The 27770-nt window shown below is 29.9% G+C and overlaps 3 protein-coding genes across 20 annotated transcripts in view; 2 read left to right on the plus strand and 1 right to left on the minus strand.

Annotated features, from left to right (window-relative positions):
* The window catches only part of LOC105194522 (protein unc-13 homolog 4B), a 30829-nt gene continuing 3059 nt past the window's right edge, over positions 1 to 27770 (minus strand). For 2 of the 16 annotated variants that reach the window (XM_026131480.2, XM_039458374.1), the window contains exons 2-18: positions 12672 to 12924; positions 6365 to 6529; positions 6092 to 6270; positions 5775 to 5819; positions 5538 to 5697; positions 4837 to 5360; positions 4500 to 4652; positions 4286 to 4423; positions 3999 to 4190; positions 3633 to 3927; positions 3125 to 3483; positions 2775 to 2964; positions 2375 to 2681; positions 1890 to 1970; positions 1302 to 1425; positions 1012 to 1205; positions 1 to 658 (exon numbers count right to left, since the gene is read on the minus strand). In XM_026131480.2, the coding sequence (XP_025987265.2) occupies positions 564 to 658; positions 1012 to 1205; positions 1302 to 1425; positions 1890 to 1970; positions 2375 to 2681; positions 2775 to 2964; positions 3125 to 3483; positions 3633 to 3927; positions 3999 to 4190; positions 4286 to 4423; positions 4500 to 4652; positions 4837 to 5360; positions 5538 to 5697; positions 5775 to 5819; positions 6092 to 6270; positions 6365 to 6529; positions 12672 to 12924 (3454 nt within the window). In that variant the 3' untranslated portion in view covers positions 1 to 563. The other 14 variants (XM_026131478.2, XM_011159469.3, XM_011159487.3 and 11 more) reach the window with 14 other exon arrangements.
* LOC105194864 lies at positions 20757 to 23721 on the plus strand. 2 transcript variants are annotated; one of them, XM_026131483.2, is made up of 5 exons: positions 20757 to 20872; positions 20950 to 21440; positions 21728 to 22467; positions 22599 to 22954; positions 23164 to 23721. In XM_026131483.2, exons 1-5 carry the CDS (start codon positions 20836 to 20838, stop codon positions 23592 to 23594), a joined length of 2055 nt encoding a protein of 684 aa, XP_025987268.2. In that variant the 5' UTR covers positions 20757 to 20835; the 3' UTR covers positions 23595 to 23721. The 2 variants fall into 2 exon arrangements, with proteins under 2 accessions (XP_025987268.2, XP_039314314.1); XM_039458380.1 differs by having other exon boundaries at positions 20953 to 21440.
* LOC105194551 (trypsin 5G1) lies at positions 24094 to 27752 on the plus strand. Of its 2 annotated transcripts, XM_011159537.3 has the most exons (6): positions 24094 to 24332; positions 24536 to 24633; positions 24709 to 24791; positions 24957 to 25221; positions 25522 to 25705; positions 26166 to 27752. In XM_011159537.3, the coding sequence occupies exons 1-6, from the start codon at positions 24278 to 24280 to the stop codon at positions 26168 to 26170; spliced, it is 690 nt and encodes a 229-aa protein (XP_011157839.1). In that variant the 5' UTR covers positions 24094 to 24277; the 3' UTR covers positions 26171 to 27752. The 2 variants fall into 2 exon arrangements, with proteins under 2 accessions (XP_011157839.1, XP_011157834.1); XM_011159532.3 differs by lacking the exon at positions 26166 to 27752 and having other exon boundaries at positions 24096 to 24332; positions 25522 to 25836.

Consider the following 27770-nt stretch of genomic DNA (forward strand, 5'->3'; position numbering starts at 1 on the left):
TTTAATTATTTAATGTTATTAAGATCTATATACATATTTTATTTCCTGGTATAACAATATTACTTACACATATACAATATAAAAGATGTTTCTAAATGTCTATTACATCGCAAATATAAGTTATATGTAACATATAAGTTATATAACAAAGGTATCTATGAGTATATCGTTATTGAACATGATTAACTTCTTGCTTTCCTTAACAAATACAGTTATAGTCCTCTCTATAAGTAGCACTTACTCAGCCTTACAGTTTTCGGTTAAAAGTTTCGAAATGCGATATTTAATAATTCTCACAAAGGTATAAAAAATAATCGAAACTGCACAGCCTTAAGACACTTGTAAGCATCGCGTTATGGAATTTATAACAGCGCGATGGCTAAAGTATACAAAGTATCAAGAAATATTCACTATGCAAGCGCTGCAAGCGTTTACTATGACAGCACAACGCTGACATATCAACATTGCCACGTCTTGAATAGACTGAGTTGGGTGAATATATTTTCCGTTGCATATTTTCGAAAATTATCCAAACGTAGATCGATATTGAAGCTCCACGTGGATCATTTAGTGTTCGTCTTAGTATTAAGTCTTGAAATAAAGTCCATCGCTTGATTGTCTCCTTTTCGATGCTCCAATGCGCGAATGATATCCGTATCTTTAAATTAATACAAATTTATATTTAATATGACATGAATTTACACGAATATTCATAATTACATAGATCAGTACAGACATATATTCTATGAACTTTAAAATTAAAATATTAAGCCATAAGGATATATTATTACACGGAAAGAACAGTTTGCTGAATTATCTCAAAATTTAACTATAGACACAGATCTGGAAATAATTTTATTTTATCTAACAAAATTATTGACACATCTCTATCCAGCTAAAGTTTCAGATTATTTAATAAAACCGTTCTTTCCATATATAATTACGAACAGAGTAACTCGATAATATCACAAAATAAAAGCTTATTTAATATTTAATATCATTATTACATACTTTTTTTGGTTGGACGAGAAAGTTTCAAATGAATTTGTCCTAAAGTTGCGAAACTAGTTTCCGGTTCAGTGTCAGAAATCTCACTAAATGGTAGGAAAGCTTCAGCCATAAATCTTGCCCTAAGAAAGTCCTTGTCCTTTATTTCAAATGCCACTATAGCGTTGTCTAAAGCTCTTTGTTCCGGAGTAAGAGGACTGCAAACGTTGAAATTATTTCATAAATATTTTATTCCATTTATACTTTATATCTATAACAATTTCAGAGCAATAATAATTAGTTACATTACTAACATGTTAAATGTTTCGTCAAACAGCGGAAACTGCGTCTCTTTCTGCACATGCGTCTTCGGCGCTTTAATGTCGGCAAATTTCTCCTCAGGCAGTAGTCTAATCTTCACGTAGGAATCGCATTTGCCTGTAATAAACACGAGAAATTCATTCATATAACATGATTTAACATTTAAAAAACCCACTGTGAAACTTCATGCACGGTGAAAGTGATTGTCGGAGGCTAACGCAATATACTCTTATCGATAAGGTTTACTAAGATTAATTTAATTACGTTACGTTAATTTCAATTAAATGTATGTAAAATACTACTTTCGATGTTTATAATAGTGAGTTTAGAAACCTCATAGATAAGAGATTACAAATATTAAATAATCGATGTAAACAATATTTAGTGACGATCCAATTTTTTGAGCCGGGAAGACCATTGTATCTATTGCAGACTATTTTTCTACTTTTATGAAACGTCAATACAAATTCGTTCGTGCCATGCATTCCCAAAATGCTATTTTCGCGAGAGCAAGCAATTTGATAGAGAATCGTACAACAATTGATGAGGAAGAACTCCACTTTACATTCGTTTTTACATACTTGTCTTCCCCTCTTTGACTCTTTGTTTAGATTTTGAATGCAGTTTACGCTCGAGAGTAGACAGCTTGCTTATAAAATGGCCTATAAAATCGAAAAAAATTGTCATTCCACCTAAATTTCGCGATTGTTTTCACCAGCGATTGAACATATCAGAATGGATGTCTCATTTCCACGAAAATATATACATTTTTATAACAGATTAATCATTGCGTTTAAAACATCTGGTTTATATTATTATATTTAATATACTTGTATCATTAGATCTTCCATTTATCACACACTTATCACATTATCTTCTAATAATATTATCTTCTTTTTTAATGTTAATTGCAAAATTTTATTTTGTGTTTATATAAGTTGTTTATATGTCTCCTTCTAATATTATTTTTATCGCTTTTGCAACAAATATAATAATTTATAATTTATATCATTGCAAAATTTCGTTAAACGTTTATTTTTTCAAAGAAAAATTTTATTTTGCTCACCATTGCTATCCGAACAATGAAGATTTCTGGCATTTAAAATTTGTATGTTCAGTGTATTATCAACGAAGTACGCTTTGACGCTAACAAGACCGTAAACAGGTTCTTCCATTTCCTTCTGTTCCTCCATGCGTTCCTGATGATAACGATGTACGAGCTCGGCAGTTTCAAGTCCATGTAATTCTAAGAGACGTTCGATCTTTTCTAAAACTTGCACGTTTGCTGCTTCATCGGCACCGAGGTTAAAGTATCGGATAAGCGTGTGGAGAGTTTTATGCAAGTTTGAATAAAATGCTGGTGGTCGTCGTTTCTGCAAATAACAATATTATTTTATGAGAATAAGCTGAAGTTCTGTATGATAAAGTATGATAAGAAAATATATACTTGAATTCTTGACATTTACTTCTAAATTGCTATTGACTAGCTTATACAATGTCTGTGACACGATTTCCCAAATCACCAGGAGAACTCTGTTAAAGTTGTCCTCGTTGAGATTATCATGCAGAGTTTCTAGATTACTATCTAGATACTGTAGCAGACGATCCATCGCGTTGCTGGTCGTACCAATTAATTCGGCACCCTCCATAAGATATCTGAAAACGGAAGAAAAATTGTTGTTTTAGGCATTTTAAAATGAAATTAAATTAAGAAAAATTAATTATATGTATAAATTATATTACAAAAATTATTATAAATTAAAACCTTAATTTTTAATTAAAAAAAAATGACACTTTTTCAGTTATGTTCACCCACCTGTTCATTGCAGGTGCCATTTTGTTGGCTACAACTTCCAACAACTCTATGATCTTGTTCTTCACAGTATCTGTGGCGTTGTCAATGATAAGCTGGAGAGTCTGTCGACAACGATCAGCCTCTTCGTGAGTCCTGTGTTCTCCTAAAGCATCCACAATATTCTGCAATCCTAAGTCTTTGGTCAACGGTACGATCGATGTTCTGATAAAATCGATATTATTAATAGCAAAGCACCAGGCCGTTGATATTGTAAACCTTTTTTCATAAACGCTACTCTGCGAAAGCTGTTCCAATTCCGTTGTCAGCTCCGCTTTCGTTGCCATTTTATCGGCATATGCCATGGAACATTTACAAATGTCCTGCAAAGAAATGATTTTATTATAAGTTATTTAAAGTTATTTTTATTATTCTTGATTTTAATTATTTAGCAATTTTTTTATTGATGACAATATGTGTATTACAAATTAATTATAATTTAAATGGACAATGTTAATATTCTCAAACTTACGTCAATTATTCTTGCTATGAACGTATAAGAACCTTCAACGTCAGGCCACGCTAGCTGCGTCCAGAAAACTTTGATTTGATAAAATGTAGTTAATGTATCTACTGCGCTTGAACTATACTGAACACTATTGTCGATTGCTTGTAAAGTATCAATTTCGACAGCTCTGTCGATGCGTTTAAGTGCTTTGTACACTGCGATTTCTAGCCAATGTGCGACACCGCCTCTGAACCAATCATAATAATTTTGTATTTTCATATCTTCTAACTCTCCTTCGGCACAAAGTACCTGACCAAGTCTGTAAATTGTACGTTGAAATAAGCGAAATGTTTAAAGTTACCGCGTCAATTTCACATTTTATAAACTCACGTAGCGTATCTTTGAAGCGTGAGGTAAAGCTCGAATAATGTCGTGCCCAAGCTTAATTCCGCGTTGTCGGTGCTATCAACTTCAATTCGTTTCAATCTGGCACACACGTCCTCTATAATGATCATGCACATGTCACTGATTCTCTTTTCATACGCAATGTACATTAGTCTTGCATATGGAACGTTGATTCTCCTAAAATTTGTTATTGAAATTTATATATTACGTATGTTATTAAATACATAATACTATTCTGCGTATGTAGTGTCTTTCAAGACGAACTAACTTACTTTATGAATAATTTGTCGTAATAATCAATAGCTTTTTGTAAATCCGCTCTAATCAGTTGAATTATTTTGATATGATACCTAAGCGCATCTTCATCCGATTCTGTGTCAGGCGAATTATTGCTTATTACGTGCTCAAACCTGTTATGTTAAAATACATGTTTAGTAAAGCCGAAAAGAATAAAATATATTAAAATGTGGGTTATTCTGTGCTTACCATTCGGCGCAGCCTTGTGCAATAGTGTGTTCCAATCCTTGGAGTATGTCTACTTTTTTTAAATCGTCATATTTAGAGAACCAAAAGTACATTTTAGCGGGAAAAAGATCTACGTCTTCAGGAGCGTTTAGAGAAGATATAGACGATAATATCCTAAAATAATTAAAATTTGTTTAAGAATTTTATTTCAATAGTTTGAATCATTTTCTTCTATATTAAATCTTACTAAATATCAATATTAATTAATACGTTTAATAATATTAATATAAAGAAACACTTGTATTAATATAATTGTATATTGTAAAATTAATAAAAGTGTAAGAATATAAGTAATTACCCTAAGATTGACGATAGTTGTACTATAGTATTTTTATCGCCCAAAATTAATTTTCTAATTTTTCGTATACTGTTCAAGCATGAGAATATTATTTTCTTCGTGGCTTTCCAAAAGAGTTTTGTTTCATCGGAGGAGAAGAGACCGCTTTCCAATGGTCTGAGTAAATCGATCACAAGTTTATTGAAGACTGTAAAACTTAATGGATGTTCCTGATGGATCCTTGCATATTCGACCCATTGTGCTAAAGCGAGATTTCTGGCTAATAAGCCACGTTGCGCGCTATGTTGAAGAATCAGTGCTTCAGCTGGTCCCGACCAACGGCCACACCAACAATACTTTTCTATTTTTTCCGTTTCAATCTCATGAAGCAGCAGCACTCTTAGCAGATGCCGATGCTCTTGCGCGGCCACTTGTGCATTATGCTCCGCGCTGAAGGCCAGTCGGAGCTTTACAACGCCACGACGTTTAGATTTGTTTTTCTTGTCTAGAGCATACCACATAGTATGGCCCGTTGTAGGTATATCCTAGAAAATATAAACTTTAATATATGTATGTATATATTTAATATTTATAACTTTATATTTTAATTTAGTAATTTAATTGAAGGTATTGTAAATATAATGCAATGTATTTATGAAAATGAAATATGTATATAGAAATATGCTTTATAAATTCTTAAAATTAAATTTTATAGTAGATACCTTCAACAATATCCGACATCGACCAATGAATTCATTATTATGACTACCAGTTGTAGCTGTTACTGCAATTTCTTTGGCTAATTTTACTAAGCCACGAACACCTTTAATATCTTTAACTTTACTCATTTTTTCAGGCACAGTTTCGGCAGCATCAAAATCCCTAGAGAATGCATAAAATAATTAATAATCAATGATTAATAATAATTTATTACATAGAGCAGTGTGTGTATAACTTACCAAACTTCAAGGTTTAAGATATCATTTTCAGGATCCTCCAATGGCCTAAATATACAAAATATAATATAATAATTTTAATATACAATATTTTTTTAAATTATAAAATTACAAAATTTAAATTTTGATTATTTTAAACGCAATATTTAATCAATTTCTTGTGTGCAATTAATTAAACTAATAAGGTTGAAATATTTCATATATTTATATCTTCTTTTAAATGTTTTAGGAATATTAATAACATTAATTAAAAAATATAATGCGATATAATAAAATAAATTTTTTTTTTACAAAAATAGGAAAATATATATTTCACTCACAATTCAAAATGTTCCTCCCAGACAGGACTTAGTGTACAAGTTTTAACGGCAGTATTGTATCTTCTGGTAGGTGCTGATTCGAGATAAAGAGCACAGAAAGGATCACTTTTGCCATTAGAATCTTTGGGGGCTAGTTCTTTGGCTTCAATCACTTCAACATTAAGATGAAGTTCTGGTGGCTACACGTGAAAAAATTATAAAAGGTATTATATAATAAAATTGCAATTTTATTTGATGCTATGTAAAGCTATATAAATTGTAAAAACATATTACCTCAAGATTTTGTGCTTCTTTGAACACTCTCTCATGTGTTATGTTATCAATTTTGAAGGCATTTTGTAAATGGTTCAAAAGAGTTTCCTGGCTGCATTCTCTTGAAACGTCGAAGCCAATTTGATGTTGTGTCATATATACTAGCGCAGCATAAAGCTCTTCGATCTGTAGAGAGTACATTACAAATAACATTATTGAAAAGAAGAGAAAACTGTTAAAGAAAAAAAGTATTTTATGTTCAAGTAAATATATTTAATTGTATATCATGTTTCCTTAATTGAAATAAATATTAGTAAAAATAATTTTAAAAAATAATTTATTTTTAAACTTAAAAAATATTTTCTTAAATCAAGGAAATAATGTTAAAATAAATATATTTACTTGAATGTAAAAAATTTTTTTCAGTTTACGTATGTTTATGTACATATATAATACAATGACAACATAACATTTTATTAATTAACTTTATATCAATTAACGATCAATCAATATTTTACACATTGCATGAGATACAGTTTAAAATTATTGATCTAAATACAAATTTATAATATATTTAAAAATAAAGTTACATTAATGTATATTAACATTTTTTTGGAATATAAAAATGAAAACAACTTAGAATCGCGGAATATGTAAATAAAGTAAATACCTAACAAACAAAGAAGTATAACAATGGATGGATGATTCATAAAATTTTCAATGGGAATACTGATATCTCTTTCTCTCGAGTAAATAATTTGACTTTTTCTCATCATTAATTACAACGGTTTGGGATAATTAGACTCACCGTCATGGATTGTAAAAGCGCATTAGTCCTACGTTCAATTTCAGCCTTTGGCACTCCACAAAATGTGTTTCTCATACGATTGAGGGTGTTTGTCCCTATCGGCGGATTTGTGCTCACCATATTGAATCTCATGTAATTATTCACTTCTCGAATTTAACAATCACACGAGAACTGTCATATAATCACATTACACGTTCTATAATTTTTATGCAGTTTCTCCGTGACTCGCACTATTTATGTCCAACGCAATCATTATTAAATATATGATCGAATCATAAAATAAATCTTGTACTTTAAGCGACAGCCCGACAATTTTCTTAGACGATTCGTCTCGAACAGCTGTGACGATGATAACGGACAGTAGATCTAGCGAAAAGAAATCTAGAACGTCACGACAATGTCCCGTGGAGATGCAAAACAGAAGATCATGTTGTTCGGTTAGAACAATGACGTTCATGCACCAGCGAACCCGGCTTCAATTAGACGTTGAACCTGCTCACGCAGACACATTCGGATCTTACATGAGAACAAAAAATTCTGCGCACTGACCCCTGTGACCTCAGATTCGATGGGGGGAGAGCAATAAACAATTATTGCTTTAGCCAATGATAATTTTCCCAAAACATTTTACGCGCTACTGACGACAGACAGAAGATGTTGATTTATAGCACTCACAATCGACGAATTTCGTTGCGGTATTAAACGCATTTCGCCGACTAAAGATGAACTTCTACAATGGCCACGACCTTTCTTATCGACAATACGCCGAGTCGTCGCATATTCAATCGTTCGTATGTAAATCAACGATTGTTATCAACGCATGCATAAATCGTGATACGGGGCTAGTTAATATCAGTAAGCGTGCACGATTATGCTATGACAAACAGGATAAGATTATTGAAATCCTCATTGCGTTATTTATTTTGCATTACGTATGATTGTCATATCTTAATATGTTGAGAATAAATTACTTTTCTAGCATATTGAATATTGAAAGTTTCCTTGAAGACAATCTTTAGGTATTCAGAAGATAATTCTGAATTTATTGTCGAATTATCTGCGTAAAAACAAGTTTTTTAACACCGTGTAATCTTTAAAAAAACAAACAATGTTAGCCACGTTTAATTCGTTTTGGACTGTTGGTAAACACTGGAAATTATCAGCTATATCAGTGTGTGTTTTAACTGATGTGTTTTAACAAGTTAAAATATCTGTTAAATGATAGGATGATGATTCTACGGTTATGTAATATATCATTTGGCATATCTTACGTTGTTACTTTAATTGCGATCTTTTAACATCTCTCACCATCTGTATTTCTAGCAGAAATATTCAGTAATCTAACATCGGTATGTGTTTTATTAATATGTTAAAAAATATGTGAAATGATATCTCTGCTGTTATATAATATACCACTTAGACTATATCTCACATCTTATTATTTTAATTGCTGTTTCTTGACATCTTTTAATGTACTTCTAACAGAAAGATGATCAGTAATGTAGTAACATGTATGCTTAAAATAGTTAGTTTCGAACCACTGATTTCAAGGAAATATTTTCTAAACTCACACAGACTTATTTATAATACACCAGTTATAATAAACATTTTAGAACAATTATAATATTATGAACATTTTGAAAACTCAATTAATATAAGTAATTTGTGCAAAATTATTAAAATTTATGATTTTTATAAACAATTAAATAAAAAAATTAATTGGCCATAATTTATCAATTTTTTTTAGATATATGCATATATATTTTAGATTACTATAACAAAGTTGTAGTTTTATCAACATCTATCATATTGAGTTATTAAAATTTTGATGTAGTAATGATACTAGTAATGATTATTTTTTATGTATTTCACATAACCTGCTATTCATATAAAAATTTTTAATTTTTAATAAAGATTGTGAAAAATAAAGAATTTTATAAGAATTGGGGCATAACCTTCAATATCACAATGTCGGTGGGCAAATATAGTTGCCAAGAGCAAATTGACTCTGACAGTGAGATTAAATTTACATGGTTGGAGGTACTGGTTCAAACGAAATCTGCTAAAATCATAAATGTTTAATAATTCTTTATTAATTTTTTTATTATATTATTTTTGTTATCTAATATTTTTTTACTGTACGCATAACTGTACGCTTGTAACAAGCGACAGAGCGAAAGATTCTCAGGAACAAACAACATTGTGATTGTGCGTTATAAGTAGCATGAAAACAATCGGCGAATCTGGGCACAAAAGAACTGTGTCGTATCCCGTTTAGAATGACCCACAGGGCAAGTGCAACCACAATGCGTTTATACGTTCGCACAATTGCGTCCAATGAAAGCTGATATACTAACAATTAGTTCATTGGCCATCAAGGCACAACGAGACACCCGTTGTATGATAAGTGGAATGTATGAATGTATGAAGATTCATCCTTCATATTCCGTTCTCGTTTAATTTTCGGGGAATTAAGCAATTTTGAGACGGTCCAACTCCTTACGCCTACGCCAATACCGATTCTATTTTTTGACGAGTTCGAATGAGTTCGTTTAAGAAGTTAACTATTTTATATCGTCATAATGGTCGTAATTAATCTTTTGAATATTAATACAATAATTTATAATACATTGTGCTTTTATATGCTTAATTATATGGTGGCTTACAATGAAGAATCTATTGGTGTTTAAAATTTGAATTTTTTTTATTAAAATACTTTGCAATCAAATAATAGTAAAAAACACTGATTTATGTTTTAGGGGGATTGTTAAAATCATAAAAATAATAAAATTACTATAGACATTGAAAAACGTGACGACACTATATATATAATTCGTTTCGTTTTTAAACTGCGTTCCTGACAATTTGCCAATTTTTCAAGAGGCTGTCGAACAGAAGAAAGAAGTATTTTAATCTGGTTTTTCAAGTAGTGATTTATTTTTACGATTTAGCAAATTCCAAATACTAAAGTACTATAACTTGTAACTGTGTTAAACTGGCTAATAGTTGTTAATTGATAGTTGTTAACTGACGTTAAACTGACTGAAAAAGTTTTAAGAAATCACATTTATGTTGTACATTATTTTCTGAATTATTGTTGCATCAACATTTATTAGTTTTTTTTTTTCATTGTTTAAATAACTCTCCGATTTAAAATCTTAATTTTATTTTACATCTTAATTTTAATTTCTCTTTATATATTGTATATTTGCATAAAAGTACTTATTAAATATGTTTGAACATAATTCACTTTTACATCAAAATTAATCTGTAACCTAAACAAAATATGACAAATTATATCAATTAAATATTTGCAATTGTTCTGACAACACTCATTTACTTTCCTAAAGAGCACATTATTCACAACACATATTAAGTTAAACTATATATCACTCATGTAATTTTAGAATACACATATCTTGCATAAACTCACCGAATATCTCAGATATTAAAGTTATCTTAAGATGAATTAATTTAAGGATAATTCCGTTATCACTCTGGCTAATTAAACTCACTCATTGTACGTAGGAACATACGAATAACTTTAGCGCGTGCCATTTTTCTAAAATTTTGTGGCGTAAATATATTTTGAGTATTGATAATATAGTTAATCAAGGGACAATTAGCGATGAAGATAGAGTAGGCGATCAGGATAATCAGCGTGAGAAGACAAGACAGGAACTTGACGGAGGCGAGCACCACACTGTGCACTGCCAGGAATAGATGGACCAACAGATCAGAATCGTCGCACATCGACTAGACGACTTCGTATTAGTGCATTTGCTAACGCACGAACACGTGGATCTCATTTCAGATTGAATTTAACTGCTCGATTAAGAGTAAACACCCCAGCGTACAGAGGATGTACACAAACAGACATAATTATATTACATTAAGAAAATTGCGATAGATTTTGTATCAAAGTTTGACTTTAAATCTTTAGAATAAGCGAGTCTTTCTTGAATTAATAAAATTTTATTAAAACATTTTATTACGCATGATAAACAAAAATAAATGAAAGAATCTATTCATTATATCAATGAATTTCTTGTGATTAAATATTTGCGATTAGGGAAAATACAAAAAAAAAAGATATTATTCTGCGAATTGAGTTTAAATTGCACAGATGAAATCAATATTTTTAAATTTAATATTGATTATAATGTAAATGACAATAATGCGCTAATAATATAATTTAAATAATGTCAGACTTACGTATTTCTGTTCCTCTCTGTCCATTTTAGGAAAACCTGATTTGTTGAATTCGATCCAATACATTATTAAAAACAAACTAACATGGAAATAAAATAAAATAAAGAAAATTGTAACAGTGTTTTGCTTGACAACGCAAGGAAGCGTCTAACTTCGACCACCTTCCCTACCAAACTGAGACCTTTGGAAAAATCAATATTGTTGCCGGTCATCAAATCTAACAGGACATGCAATAGTAGGTACACATCGAATATGAAGTTTCGACCCTATGCACAGGAGCATGAATCATATACGTCTATGAATACAAGAAATTAACTACATATGTTATACAGTAACAATTGAGAGAACACATTTTGTATAAGGAATTGCATCTAACAGGTTTATAAAATTGCTGCATCATGCACATTTGTAAAGCATGTGGACGGCAAAATTAAAGAACTATTGTTCATTAATTTTTTAATGTTTTAAATCCATCAAATATTAATGTTTAAATTATTACAATATGTTATTTTTAATGATTAAAATTTTTTCTATTTGTTATATAATAAATAGTCTTTAAAAAGTTTTCTCAGATGTTTATACGTACAGATATAGATTAATGATGAGATATGTCGATAAATTTTTACAATTTAATTTCATTTGGCAGAAAATTAATGCAATTATCACCCTAAGTTACTTTCTCACGTCGACGAATCTGTTCTGAGTTATGTTGTGTAAGTGTAGAATTCGTTATATAAAGATTCTTCAGAATTATACGTTTGATCTTGAACAGACTACCCGTTATCTATTGACGTAGGTGATGCGTAGGTATGGAGCTACTCGAAATATTTTCAGGCACTACTCTACGTGCTGTTAACGTGTGAGAATTCGTTCTCTTGCCGAAAGTAGTCATTAATATTCCAAAGTAGACGATGAAATAATTTATCTCAAATTAGAATCTTAAAATGGAACGATATCATCTTCAGGAGAAGATTTATCAAGCTTCTATCTTTTTGATGTACTACATTATTGATTTCAAATTTTATATTTGAATTTAAAATTTAGTTTGAGTTTAGTTCTTTAATCTAATTGATTATGGTACTTCCTATACATTTGACAATAAAAAAACAATCATTTAAATTTTTTAAATTTTAATTTGTTATTGATACGTAATAATAAAAAATTACAGTATGATATTTTCTTACTATTTGAGAAAAAATTAAAAGAATTTTAATATATATTTTATATATTTTAATTTATTATTTTTATATATTTTATAATTTATCCCATGTCTTACATTATTAACAAGTTACATGTTTTATTACTCACATTTAAGCCCATCGACTCGGCCAAAAAATTCCGAGCTTGCTCATCTTCATCTCTGTCGCTATCCGTTTCCAGCAAAGCTTCAGTTGGTTCTTCAATGCACTCTTCTTCATTTAAGATGTCTTCTTCTTCGTCTTCTTCTTGTGTTTCATCTTTCTTTTTTGGAAGCGGACCTTCTGCTTGCTCCTGGGCACGAACTTTTTCTGCGAGCAACGTGCCAAGATTTTCGAAAAAGCCGCCATCTGATTCTTGTATTCTGAAATAAGATATCATTTTTTAATTATTTTTCACTTATCTATTATAAAAGTTTATATCTTTTAGCGTTTTCATAAAAGCGTTTTTATAAAAAATCTATTTTATTTTTTTTTTACATTATTATATCTACGTATGTACGTATGTATATATTGGTAGTATCTGTAACAATATAAAAATAACAATACGGTTTGCAGAGCATGCTATCAGCGCTATTCCCTTGAAAAAAAAGTTGATAAACTTGTTTCAGTAAACTGATTACTGATCAGTAACTGATGATATTTTATCAGTTAACTGACAAAATATAATCAGTTACTGATCAGTAATCAGTTTCTTGAAACAAGTTTATCAACTTTTTTTTCAAGAGAATTGTGTCATTTTATTCTTATTTTACGTCTAATGACCGATAAAGACAGAATAAGCGACAACAGCGCTCTCTCTGACCACAGTCAACATGTTCACGTAATACATTAATACATCGTAAAAATAAAATTCTAGTGTATACAATTAGTTATTAGAGTTTTTAAAACTCTAATAACTTATTTAGAAACATATAAACTTAGCAAACATCTACGCCATATTATAACATAATTTAAAATTAATATAAATTTCACACATATAGTATAAATAATTTAATTAACTTAAACATATATTACAGCACTTTTTGCTAATTATTGTGAATATTTGGAAATAAACTACACATAAATAAGATTTTTAAAATAAATGTATGGATCCGACTTTGAGAAAGAAAGAAAGGGAAGAAACATGTGGGAAATTTTTAGGAAACATATTGGATGCGAGCACACATCTAATTGTAAGTATACAACTTATTGCAAAGCATGACTTCGAAAAAGCGCATAAAATATTGCAGTGCTACTATACTAAAACGCAGTGCAATTTCTTCTATCAATACGTATTAGGCGCACACACACATACAGACACATACAGCCATGACATCTCATTTCACCTTTTGCTAATAAAGTTGAACGCCGCAAATTTCCAATAGAATCTCGCGACGGTCACTTCTTTCACTTCCGGCTTTTGAGACATTCGGAAAGCGGCAATCGCGTAGTAAGGATGTATCTCGTCCAGTTTTTCAAAATGCGCCATTTTCCTTTTCTTAGTCCTTCAGCAAAAATATAACACGTCTTCCAATGAAAATTTACGCAGAACAAATCGCTTTACATTATTAAATTAGAAAAATTCACGATTAAATTTTATTTAGAATTTGCCTTTGACAAATTTAGAATTTTTATATTTAATTTACATACTAAACGTAATAAAAATAACTAGGTACATATAATTTCTTTTGTATTTAAATATTATCATACACATAACAAAAAATGTACAAATAATTATTCTAATATTATTTTCGTGAAGGACACGATATAAAATAATTGCCTATCGTTGACGTTTCTGTTCAAATTAAAAATTGTTAATAATGTTTATTATAATGTAAATATAATTTTACAGAATAAAAATTCAGTTATGAAACTAACAATTAAATCTTCTCAGAAAATTTGAATACTTGTTTACACACATTTGCACTGTTTAACTGCACTTGGACAGACTTCTGTTGCCGAATATAATACCGTTTTGATAAGACGCAGCTCGATACACTATGACATTAGCAAATATCACTTCCAAATAACTTTGGCATGCAATATATCATGCAAGAATCAACTGATAGCTTGAAAGAAATTGACGTTTGTGCTCACATTTCAGTATGCCGGATTATTTTTCTTAAGTCATTGAGTTATCTTTTACAATCTAGAAGCTATATTCTCGTTCAACAGCTTTGTTCATACTGACTATCACAACATTACGGCTTGGCATATAAACCGGAAACTTAATTGCACGATGTTTTTCCTGGTACGGAGAAGGGATCACACAGTGAGTTACTCAAAACAATTCCCGCGCGCAAATTACGGCCTACAGATTCCGCAAAATTAATTGGATTGTTTAGACGCATTAGATGTTCACATGAATACTTTTGGAAATACGCAATGGTCCATGTTTGTCTGCAAAGTGAATAAAGATTCAAAGTTGGAAACAGGTAGCAGGTAGGCGACTAGCAGGTAGGAGGAATCAGGACATGCGTGGGATTTGATTGTACAAAAAATTAGCGAAGACATTTAAAATACGTTAGCTGCAATGTGTATGTTTGAATATAATTATATTCATAAAAACACAATGTTTGTACATACACATCTGATAGAAGATAATTGTGATTCACGAATTTGTAAAATACTTAGTCGAATAAAGATATTATTCTCTTAGTTTACTTAAATTAATTAATATCTCTTAGAGCTTTTTACACATTTTTCAATAATTTCACAATTTTTTAGAAAATCTACAAGTGCATTATGCAATCAGTGCATAAATTCAAATAAATTACGTGTAACATCAGATAAGATAACATATGATAATTTTGTGTAACAAGTATGAATTAATTTATAACGTACACTAAATGACTTTAAGTTGATATCTGGGATCTGTATTTCCCTGTTTGTCTCTCATTTAAATTAATATTAGGTAACCATTAAGTACTTGCATAACAAAAAACAGGATACTCTTTGATTCATTTCAGTTAAATTTAGAATTGGCTGAAACTTTTATTAAACTATTATATTTGATTAACTTATCTTTTTTTATCCTAAAAAAATGTATAAAAGAGTAAAGTACAGTTGACAAAATTAATCAATTTTTTACTAACAAATATTGTAAATAATAAAAACAATTTGTTAATAAATATTGTAAAAAAATAGTTTTTGAAGATAAAACAAGAAAGACGCTCTCGAATTACGCCCGTGAAGCGAGAAGAACAAGAAATAGATGTTCGTTGACTTGCGTCACTGCTGCATTCCTTTTTTTTTGGAGCAATGCATTGCATCCTTCTGAGCCTCTTTTATTCTTAACTCAAGAACTAAATGATTCATGGTATCAGATACCACAAGAGTATTCTGCGGTCGATCGTCTCTTGAAAAATGTATGCTTGTTCGATTTTATTTTATATTATTTTGCTGTCTACTTTTAACTTCTTACAACATGGCAATATCTACGGCTGAATAATTCAGCTGAATTGTCTATCTAATCGATAATCAAATTTGATACAAATCAATCTCATATGAACTAATTAGTTTTACTTGGCATAAATTTATTATTTGTTTATAAAATATATAACATCGAAAAAGTCTTGTTATGTAAGTATGATATTTTTTATCATAGGATTTTAATGAAAAATTAAACTTGTAAATTTTGTGCTGTTTAGCATATAAATGTGTTTTGATTCAATCATTTTTATTACCTGTTCATCAATTTAAAACAGTGTTGTATACTTTAAGTTTATCTTCATAATAAGGATAAAGTCAATTATGATGTAAGTTATAAGAGATCTTTAATAAGCTAAATGACCTTGAAATAATATTATCTGGAACGTTTGCATTTTCAATTTCATTGTTCAACATAATAAACTGCACATGACTCAAATATGACGTATATGTTATTTTATCAATAAATACATAAATAATTATATAGATAAATTTTTTAGTAATTTGTTAAAAATGTTGCAGTGTTTTATGCTTTGAGTATCTCGCAATATATAAAATGTTAAATCTTATAACAAGTTTGAAAAGTCATGAGTCTGTAAATCAACAACAGCGTGATGTTACGTAATATGTATATAATTAGCGTATAAAAAGTATTTTTATTTGAAAAAAGCTGCCATTGCTTTAACCTCGTCAATATTGAAACGTTCGTCAATCACTTCCGCAAACTTGAGTAACTATTTGACGTTTACAATGACGACACTTCATAACTTTAAAGGTCTCGCTAATTGTAAGATGATATCAGAGAACCAATTTAGGTTTTAACTATTCTCGCTGGCCATTCACCTAACAATCTAAGGCGCCACTTCTTTCTTATCAAGTCAGTCTTGACGATCGGGGAAACCAGGGAATTCCATTTGAATGTGACGTGCGCGGTTTTTTGTGAACGCATGCCAATTAATTGAGAAAACCGTGGGAAAGAATAAAAATAGAACTAGATACAATGTTATGCTTCTTTACAAAAAAGGGCTATTGGAATACTTGTATGATTCACAACTGTGACTTTCCTTTGTTATAATTAATTTTTTTTTAAAGTTTTATTTTTATTGATAGAAAATTTATTTGATTAGAACATAACATCTATTTTTTTTACAAATTTAAATAAATATATTAATTACCAAATTATACAATTTATATGTAATTTAATAATTATAATAGTGAACGAATTATGCCATTGTTATATTTATTATAATTAAACAATTATTAAATTAACAAATTTACAACTAATTGGGCTAAATTAAATAACATGCTAATTTTAAAATTAAATAATAATTAAATATATTTTATAAAATGTTGGGTTGGAACAAAAATTCATAGCGTTGCTTGAGTGCATTTCATAATATATAGATAGTAGAAAGATTTGTATAATAAACAATGTTTGTACGTATGCACCGCTATAAACTTTTGTTCTAATTCAATAAATATATAAATAAACAAATATATATATATATATATATATATATATGTGTGTGTATTTACTTTATGTATACATTATTTTGCTTGAATTAAAATTAAAATTACAATAAAAATATTAATTAATTAAATATATTATATGTGCTATGTATATATGTATACATATTACATCCTATGGTATACTACATTTTGATTTAAATTTAATATTTAAGCGATTATTATCTCAGCATTTGTCAAATCCATCCACTTATGCACCGGAAGCAATTTTCAATACGTGCGTTAATAAGCTATGTGCATTAATCGGATTACACCTGACCAAATTATTTCACAGATGGTCGCTTTTATGTTCCTCACGTAACGTCAGTAGTTAATTATCTCTTACAAAGACGTCAGAAGTTGGTTATGAATCATATAACAGCGAATCGACCTTGGACACCAGATCTCACGGAACAGCATGTATATATAGACACACCTATGTTTTGCATACACAGGTATAGAACTCAGACCTGTTAGCTGCCACGTAGTCCGTCTTCTAAACTCTCCGCGTTAGTCTCATTCTATTAATAAATCCTGCACGCATCACGTCTAGTTAAAATTTAATTTGAGGTTTTACCAATTGATTAGGAGCACGCGTCTCGTTTATATATAAATCGTATTAGCATTATCGTTAATCATGAAGATTATGAATATGGATGCAGAGCTCACTGTTATCGACGCTCCAGTTTCGTGCCAAAAATAAACCATACATCATGCTTTCATCTCGCTTTCCTTGATGTTATTATCAGTACAATACTATTTCCAAGTATTAATAATTTGCACGAAATCAAAAAAGTTTTAGATTTTATAATGTTATAAATTCAATTTATATTGGTAGCATTTTATTGCAGCACATTAAAATTAAATAATGTAATAACTTTTAACAAATAATATAACTTTTTAAGGATATTCTTCTTTTGTTTAAGAAGATTAATATTTTTTTTCGATATATTTATCATTACGTATAAGCTGATAGATGTTGCATGTACTTTACTCATATAAATGTAAGAGAAAGTGTTGTTGCAAAATAATGTTTTGAAATAATGCATTCCATACATATTTCATTCTTAGACCATATATTATTTTATATGTATAAAAGTTATTTTAAATTAATTTGTTATAAATATACAGATTTTATCTTTATATAAGATTATTTTATCAATAAATAATTATAAATAAATAATTACAAAATTATTGAATAATATTTCCTCTATAATTTTATCATTATAATTTATTTAATAATTTAAATAATTTTTTCCCTTGTTCAATAAATAATGTAAAATTTTCTGCAAGAAAACTGTGTCTTCCATCAAAGCACGCAAGAGACAGAATAATTAATAGTCGACGATAATGAAACGCAATTGAAATCCCTTTACCTTATCTCGTGCTCTGATTTCTCTCGCCCCTCGCTTTGCTTTGCTAATTTCTCTTCTACAATCTTGTGGTAAAAATTTTTCCACATAGCTTCTTCATCCATCTTCTCTCGAATTCTACGATCTCACGCAATGAATTACAGCGCACTTATATACGTGTTTCAGTATCCTTCAGATACTTCACCGTTATTTTAAGCATACAATTATCAACGATATGTTATAATTGCGTAACTTCTGGAAAACTACGTATGTATATTAATCACGCACTCACTAAAATACTTCTCGTCAGATATTGACTTCTCGTGCGTAGGAAATTTAAGTGCGTTTCGCAACGAAAGTATGCCGGCTGGAGTTAAGACCGGTATAGGTGCGACTAGTAAGCGTTCCATTTATTCTTGAATGAAACAATCAACCGTTCACTTTACTTTTTGATCGCTCGGTAGATGGCTCCTGTTGTCAAGTCACAGAAAGCGTTCTCACTTCTTTTACCCGTAACGCTTATTTTACAAAATGTTCTGCGTTGTTCAAACGATTTAAATTTTATGGTATTATTTTATTAAAAAATATTCTTTATTTATTCAGGAATACCAAATTTTGTTTAAGTAATTACACCATGTAAAGAATTTAATTCCCTTTATATATTAAGAATTTTATGTTTAAAATTAATTTATAATAAGAATTAATTTATAATATAAATTAACTAACATATTGTATATATGTAAGCCTTTTACTAGCGTCTTTTAATTAATTAATTTTTTTTTTTTTTTGGTTTGTTCTAAGGATAAAAAATTAAAGCTGGGATTAATGTTAAAGAAATCAATCCTAGAAAATTAGTATATAAAAAATTAAAATTTATTGCATATTTATTTGTTTTGGCTAACATTTAAGTAAAAATTAGGTAATTAGCGTAAAGAAAAAAAATGTTTGCTCTGTTCATTTCATTCGTAATTTATGTGTCATAGTTATGATGTCAGGCTAATTAAATAATCATCCGAGACGCGCAGTTGTGTAAGTGATTCAACAGATTCGTGGAGTTTAATCTGTCTTCTCGATGACATCATTTATTATGCAGGTGATCTCTTTGTAAGAAAAGGAACGTGTGAAATCGATATCAAAGAATTATCGCTTAATGTATGTTTCTTATGTCTTACATTGTATTACTTCTTCTAAACCAAATCGTGATAAGATAATTTAATTCAAAGTATGGAAAATTTACATGAAAAATAGTTTTTAATAATTGTTGATAACCACTGATATAACAATATATTCAGTCAACTATTACACCTTATAAAAAAATAAAGTTAACTAAAAAAAATATACAATATCACTTTTATCGTTGACAACATTGATAACAATGTTTATCATTTAGTTCATTGAAATATCTTGTGCTATTTTATTTTATCGTAAACACGAGAAGACAGTAACGCAAACGCACTCCATTACTAATTCTAGACCAGTACCTGTATGGGAATTGATTCCTGGTAAAAGCTGGTATCCAGACTGACGCGGATGTTGCGATCGTTGCGATCCTGGAACGCAGGCGCAAGTCGCCATTTCGCTTGATACTATACATACTATGGGTACATACATCACTGCGAATGCGTTGAAGCAAAACATCAATAATGTTTCTGCAGTATTATGAAATCGAGATTCTATATATTGCTTTAATCTTTACACTAGATATTAATTTACTTTTTCATAAAAATTGTAAATATCGATTATTGTGCTGTAATATCGAAAAGATATCTTGTATTATCATTATCGTATCACGTTATGTATGAGGTAACATTAACGTCTGTTTGAACAAAAGCATAAATTTTCCACTTTTGCAATATACGCCTAATGTATAGCTTGCAATGAGATAAGTTTAACTAAACTTCCAAGAAATATTTTCTATTGTTCTTCGGGTAAATTATATGATGTGTGTCTGAAAAAATCTACATAAAAGCGAACTATAGTTATCTGCAACCATAGTAAGCTGAAAACATGCGTTGCAAATTAATTATATTGTTTCTGTTCTTCGGTAATATATTATTTTTATTTTTGTAAAAATAAGTTTATAATTAATAATTAATATTCGGTTCTTTCTACAATTTTCAGCAGAGATTAATATATTTTGTGTGACGACGGAAGGAATTAATCGTCATGAAACGTTTTCTACATGTACAGCATCCCAAAAAAATCAATCAAATGCTGCATCATTTGTTCTATTAAATCCAAAACAGATTCAACATGCGGAAGCAATAATAAAGTATTTCTTGGCAAGATTAACTGGACCGATGTCAATTGGTCAGCCAATAACTCTGAGATTGTCGTCTCCCAATGGAGGGAATTTGGAGAGCACAATTAGTGGGATAAGCAAGATGATACGTGCAAAAATTATGGAATTTGTGAGAAGCAGCGGATTAACTGCATCAGTTCGTCAATATAAGCAAACATTGTGGAATTCTACAATCTCTAAAGATTGGTTTACTGAAAGTCTGGTTCAGGGATCGCTGCTATTACACGATCTGTTCAATATCGGAGAAGAAGTTCGATTTGCGATCGATCATCACTTTAAAACATATAATATGATCTTGTATGAAGATAAAGTGAGTTTGTAAAAATATCGAAAGATAATAGATTGTTTAAGGTACTCGAGATACACTTAAAAACATATAACATGATCTTATATAAAGATAAAGTGAGTTTGTAAAAATGTGGAAAGATAATAGATTGTCTAAAGCACTCGAGATACAGCTACGCGATAAATCACAGCTTTTGACTAAACCATTTAATTGCAATATTATTGAGAAGAAAAGTACTTCTAGGCAACCTACTTTTAGATTAAGATAATTGCACATAAATAATATTCATAATTTATAATTTTTTATTTTAGGAATTATCACTACGCAAAACAACAAGAAATTTTAAGTTTTTCAATACTATAAACGATGCAGCTAGTTTTAGCGAAAAGTTATTTAAATGCTTATTACCGGTGACGAACAGGAGGAATCCAACATCATCTTTCAATCTCAATCGAGCTTTTGCAAACTTAGCAAGAGAGTCACCAGACAACACCGTGAAATCATTTAAGTCCAGCTTAGATCGAGCATTCGTTCTTTCTGCACCAAGTAACGGCACAGCCAGTGAACAATTATACATGCTGCTATGTCATTCACTTGTTGAAAGGATCAGTCTTTATGGCGATTGTATCAAAGAGTTACGACGTTTCGTGACTTGCATGTCATCATCGAGTAATGAAGACTTGAACGGGACAACTCATCATAGATTTCTTCCCAAACCGTGGTTAAGCGTTATTGAACGTTTAAGTGGATGTAAGGTTAATATCGATGAAAACGGCAATGCGAATATTCACTGCAACTTCCATCGAAGACTACCGAAGACTACAAAGCAGCAAGTAAAATATATTTACGAGAAAATGTTAAATCAACGGATATCCAGGCGGTCACCTCTTTATCGTGTCGCGAATGAACTCGGAAATGCTCTCTCGAGAAGCAGATGGGGAAGACAATTAACGTACGACATATGTCAGTACTTTGCGATTTATCAGGAAGGTCAGAGGAGATTGAATATGCTTTCGAAGAATGCCACTAAGAACAAGAGAGCAGCTATGAGGTTAACGATATTTTAATAACTCATGTGACTAATTAATTTTTATTACGGTATAGCTTGTCATGGAAGTACTACGTTAAAAGCGTATAACTAAAATAATACTTTATTGATAAAGTTACATATAATCTTTTTAGATATAAAAAGATGTCCGTGTCATTGAATATATATAAAAATGGAGTATTGAAAAAAACTATGCTTGCTATTGAGAACATTCATCATTCCGCTTTAGAGATACAAAAATATCTTATCCGTGGTATTAGGAGTTCCTTTGAAGAATCATGGAAGAGCCATTTCAAAATTCTTGTCTGCTTGTCAGAATGGATGCAGAAACTATTGGAATTATTCGGATGCGGAAATTTAAGTGATACAGATGTCGATACATCGATTTCTACTGATACTTCGTCAATAAATATGACAGATTTAAACAGCGCAAGTGAACCTGATGAAAATAATCAAATGAAACATCTCTCAATATATTCTAGAAAAGATCGTAAGTATTTATATTAATTATTACATATGGAGAAAGAAATTTCATCAAATTATTTATTAATTTTGTGGCTCTAATTTTTTGTTTAATAAGTAACATATCTTTATCTTTATTTCAATTTTATTAATTACTTCTAAATTTATAAATTTGTAATTAACAATTTTTATGATAGAGTTGTATATTTTGTAAATTAATTATGTATATTTCTGCAGAATTAAGAAAGGAGGCTGATATTACTTTTGAAAAACTAATGCGTTTAATGAATCACATAAGTAGAATGCGAAGCCGAAATGACAAGAGCACTTTAGCATGTCTTGCGAATAACTTGCTACTTGTCACTATGTTCATGGAAACAATTAGTTTCGTTTCTACATTATTCTGTTTGGGAGAACATAAAGATGAATCTAACCCCGAACAAATAGCTGAAGAATGGGATTTACTTGGACGTGAACGTAGATCATTGCTTTTCGGAGATTTTGCAGAAATCGATACAATTAAAAAAGTTTCTCCGATAGTACCAATAGCTGAAGAAATTGGCAATATTTATGCTAAAAACTATATAAATTCTGTTCAAAGCGTGCCTACAAATGCAACAAATAATTCTTATGGTTTAATAAGAACGACTCTAAGAAGTGATGAATAATTTCCGATAGCAATGTTCTTAAAATGATTATATTTATGTTCTTGTTATTAAAGTAGAAAAATTGTGGGATAATTTTTTTGCAACAAAATTGTTTCTGTCAAAATGAGTAACATGTAAATGCTTAATGTAGAATATGTAAAAAATCTTAGTAAAATTTAAAATAAAAATTATAAGATTATTAAAATAAAAAAATAAAAAAATTACGCATTTTATTTTATGTAAAATATAATGAACTTCTTGTTATTTTAGAAATTTATTAAAAATAAATTTATATGTTCATCTAAAACGCACGCGCGCGTTTATTGTTGTCTTGAAGTAATTTTATAGAAATGCTTCAGTTTTTATTATAATAGTATATTAAAATAAAGTGGCAATTTCATATTTATTGAGATAGTAACTTAATTATTCTTTACATAATTTGACTGCTAAGTAATTGATATTTAACTGTTAATAAAGTAAGTTTAAAGTATTCCACTTATCACAACAAAAAATGATAAATTTCAAATTATCACTTTACTTATCGTGCTTTCATAAATCACATTTAATCTTAGCATTTTTGCGATACACGTAATTGCGGTAATATCGTGTGTTTATTGCTGTTAAACGTCCACGAAATATGTCGTGTCTGACATTTATAATCACAAAATGGATCGTCACACTTTACATATGCTCGATCACATTGTATGATGACACAGTCAGCAAAAATGCGCCGAACAGTCATTATTCTCTATTTTGCCGGTATGAATAATTATTTACGTTATACATTACTGTTAACAACAAAGCAGAGAAATATTTAATAATACCTTTAGTTATTATCGTATAACAAATATATGAGTTATTTCATATACTAATATTAAAGTAATAATTAAATGGCCGCTATTTTCATTATTATTAATATCATGACTACACATAACATTTACCGTTCTCCATGTATATTGTAGGTTTCCTGTTAGAAGAAATAGGCGGAAATGCAACATATAAAGCGCAACCAAAAATTATCGGAGGACAATCAATTGATATACAATATAGACCCTTCGTGGTTAATAATATTTTGTTAATTATATTGTATAAATTACTATTTGCTAATATTTTTTTAAAATAGTAATATTTGCAGCTTTCGTTACATAATTTGTATGGACATTTGTGTGGTGCCAGTATATTGTCGAGAAGATGGGCCATCACTGCTCTTCATTGTTTGTAATAAGATTTTAATATTATAATATATTGTTATTAATTTTTTAACACATGATTAGAATACTATACACAACTACACAATTAGAATTTTGAACAAAATTTACAAATTGAGCACATAAGTGCTTAATCTTCATAATTTTAATGCTTTATTCTGATGCTATCTTTTAGATTCCCATTGAAGAGAACGTATTACGTACGGGCTGGATCCAATAAACTAGATAGAGGTGGATCTATACATAGGGTGACGAATATTCATATATACAACGATACATATCCCTCTTTGTTCTCGTCGTATCATGATATAGCTCTTTTTGAAGTGAAACCACCATTTCGTTTTTCGAGAACCGTCCGACCAGTTCGTTTACCAAGATCAATCCACGAAATACCGCGTAAACTATTAGTTTGTGGTTGGGGATATATAAATAACGAAAGAGTGAGTAATCTAATTCTGTACGTAAGGATTTATGTAATCAGTATTGTTATTTTAAATATTTTATATAGGTTACTCTTGTATATTTCTCTAATACTAACAATTGAAACAACAAAACTCAAAACTGCAACATCTCAAAAATATGTACAAAATGTTTATTAAATAAAGATACTACTGATTATTTTTAGATTATTTGTATTCTTCGATAAATTTTTTTTTACTTTATTTATTAATTTACAATTTATCAATTATGATAAGAATTAAAAAATTAAAAGCATACGATTTAATTTATTTAATTTATAGGAAAAGCCCGAAACTCTGATGGGCGTTTACGTTGAACATGTTCCGTTTGAAACCTGCGTTAATGCCACTTCTTCATACGCACTACTTGTCGACGATGACTATCATTTGTGCTATGGAACTGAAGGAAAAGATGCGTGTTTTGGAGACTCTGGAGGACCATTGGCCAGTAAAAGAACAATTTATGGTATTGTGTCTTTTGGTCATGACTGTGGAGAAGTAGCTGGTGTTTACGTTAAAGTTTCGTATTATCGAAACTGGATTAAAGATATTACGGATTTATGATTGAATATGCAAATATACGTACATTTTATCTGACTATCTCTTCTAACCACAATCTATGTTCCAATTATTTTTTTGCTGTCGTAACTGATTAATTGTTAATAATAGCCAATAAGGAAGAATAAAAATCTGATAAAAAAAAACTAATAAATATGACTTGCAAAATAATTATATCAGAAATGTAAAATAAAATTGGTATTTTATTATTTCTCACATGAGCAGCAAGTCATAGCTTATCAAACTTCTTCTAAAATTACTGTATTACTTTTTCTTCTTTTACATTCATGTTAGCGAATACACGAATAAGACTGAGGAGATTATTCGACACGTCGCGCCACTAAAAGCCTCGTGTTCTTATCCGGCAGGTTGAAAGTATTGTTTTCGAGAGAATAGGCACAAAAGGCATATCGAATCATGGAGTCGTGAACCCTTCTACGTTCAGGTTCGGTGCGTGCAGGAAATCCACCACATACGCGTGCTGCGCAAGAGTGTCGCGCACGCCTGCACGCGGCACACGTAGCGTTCGCTCGTGCAATGCTGAATAAAAGGTGTACGTGACTACATAATGTACGCAATGAATATTTAGTTTTACGTGATAACGATATTTTTTAATGATATTGGTTGCTTTTGCATGTACCACTCGTTAAAAATTAACGGAGCGTGTTAGGTTGAACATGAAATACGTCTGAAATGATTGTATGAGTAATATAATGTATATAGATTTTTAATGATATGATAGAAAAGTGATACATTTCTTTTGAATAAAAGACAAAAGAATAGTATTGTATGTGACTGAAATGTGTATAACACGCTTTGGTACTGTACAGAGATTGATCGGAATATTATTTTTAAATTGTTCTTTCACTTAAAATTATTTACATATATAAACAATCATAGCATTAATATGAATCAATAGAGAACAAAAATTGTATTTCTTTTTCTTACAGATTTAAAAAGATATACACACACATTGCAGAAAACATGAAAATAATATTCTAGTGCTTAGTTACACACAAAAAAATTAAATTATTTAAATTCTTTATTTATTTGTCCGTAATAAATTCCGTAAATGTAAAAATGGAGCAAAGTACATGAATATTCTCCCACCATTTGCTGTTCACTCGGCCATGCACGCTTGTTACTTTCAAACTACTATTTGCCGGGATGACTCATCCACGCGTGTTTCCCTGCATGAAGCAAACCTCTGCTAGGTTTTTCGCTCGCGCTTTTAAAGGTCTTTAAACTCTCCTGCCACGTGCAAACTATTGAGTGTCTCTGTAGAAGACCGTGAGAAATGCATTATCGTAACGGGACATCCGTCACATTTGGATGTTCCGAGACATGACTGCTTTTGCGGATATTACACCATCAATTCCGTTCGAGATACGGCTTAATGATAGTAATATACTTCAGGAAATAGTGTGTCGCTTATTGATAACAGGAACAAATCAGCATTATAAATTCTCATATAGCGACGTGCTGTATTACATGCGATGAGATTTGTATTATATATGTGTGATTATAATTATATATACATATGTGTAGCGTATGATGAGTGCGTATTTAAAAATAAGTTTGCTAAATATATATTTGTGACATACATGTGCCATTTGTGGCATTATGTTATCTTTAATCATAATAGTGGTTCATATGACGACATTCTACATGCCAGTAGATATTAATATAAATATCAATGCTTTGAGTTATCTTTGAAATACGCATATCCTATTACAAAAGTTTGCGGTTTTATCTTGAAACAACCACTGTTATCACAATATGATGAAATTTTTTTTCTCAACGCAAATGATTTTATAAGCAGTGCATTAAACTTTTTTTAGCAGGGCAAGAAAATCGTCTTAAATATTATATGTATTTCCTTGCTTAATATTATAATAAAAATGCTGAACGTTATGTAAAAAAAGGGATGATCGATAGTTTCATTATTTAAAAGGAAAAAAAGATTAAGTAGA

Source organism: Solenopsis invicta, chromosome 16 (genome assembly GCF_016802725.1).
Source record: "Solenopsis invicta isolate M01_SB chromosome 16, UNIL_Sinv_3.0, whole genome shotgun sequence".
Lineage (NCBI taxonomy): Eukaryota > Metazoa > Arthropoda > Insecta > Hymenoptera > Formicidae > Solenopsis > Solenopsis invicta.

What these genes read in the sequence shown, in the direction of transcription:
- LOC105194864 (XM_026131483.2), top strand. Translation starts at nt 20,836, where the DNA reads ATGCGTTGCAAATTAATTATATTGTTTCTGTTCTTCG. An exon ending in TATATTGTTTCTGTTCTTCG is followed by an intron (nt 20,873 to 20,949) that starts GTAATATATTAT and finishes TACAATTTTCAG; the next exon opens with CAGAGATTAATATATTTTGT. An exon ending in TGATCTTGTATGAAGATAAA is followed by an intron (nt 21,441 to 21,727) that starts GTGAGTTTGTAA and finishes TTTTTATTTTAG; the next exon opens with GAATTATCACTACGCAAAAC.
- LOC105194551 (XM_011159532.3), top strand. Translation starts at nt 24,278, where the DNA reads ATGATGACACAGTCAGCAAAAATGCGCCGAACAGTCATTATTCTCTAT. An exon ending in CATTATTCTCTATTTTGCCG is followed by an intron (nt 24,333 to 24,535) that starts GTATGAATAATT and finishes TGTATATTGTAG; the next exon opens with GTTTCCTGTTAGAAGAAATA. An exon ending in GATATATAAATAACGAAAGA is followed by an intron (nt 25,222 to 25,521) that starts GTGAGTAATCTA and finishes TTTAATTTATAG; the next exon opens with GAAAAGCCCGAAACTCTGAT.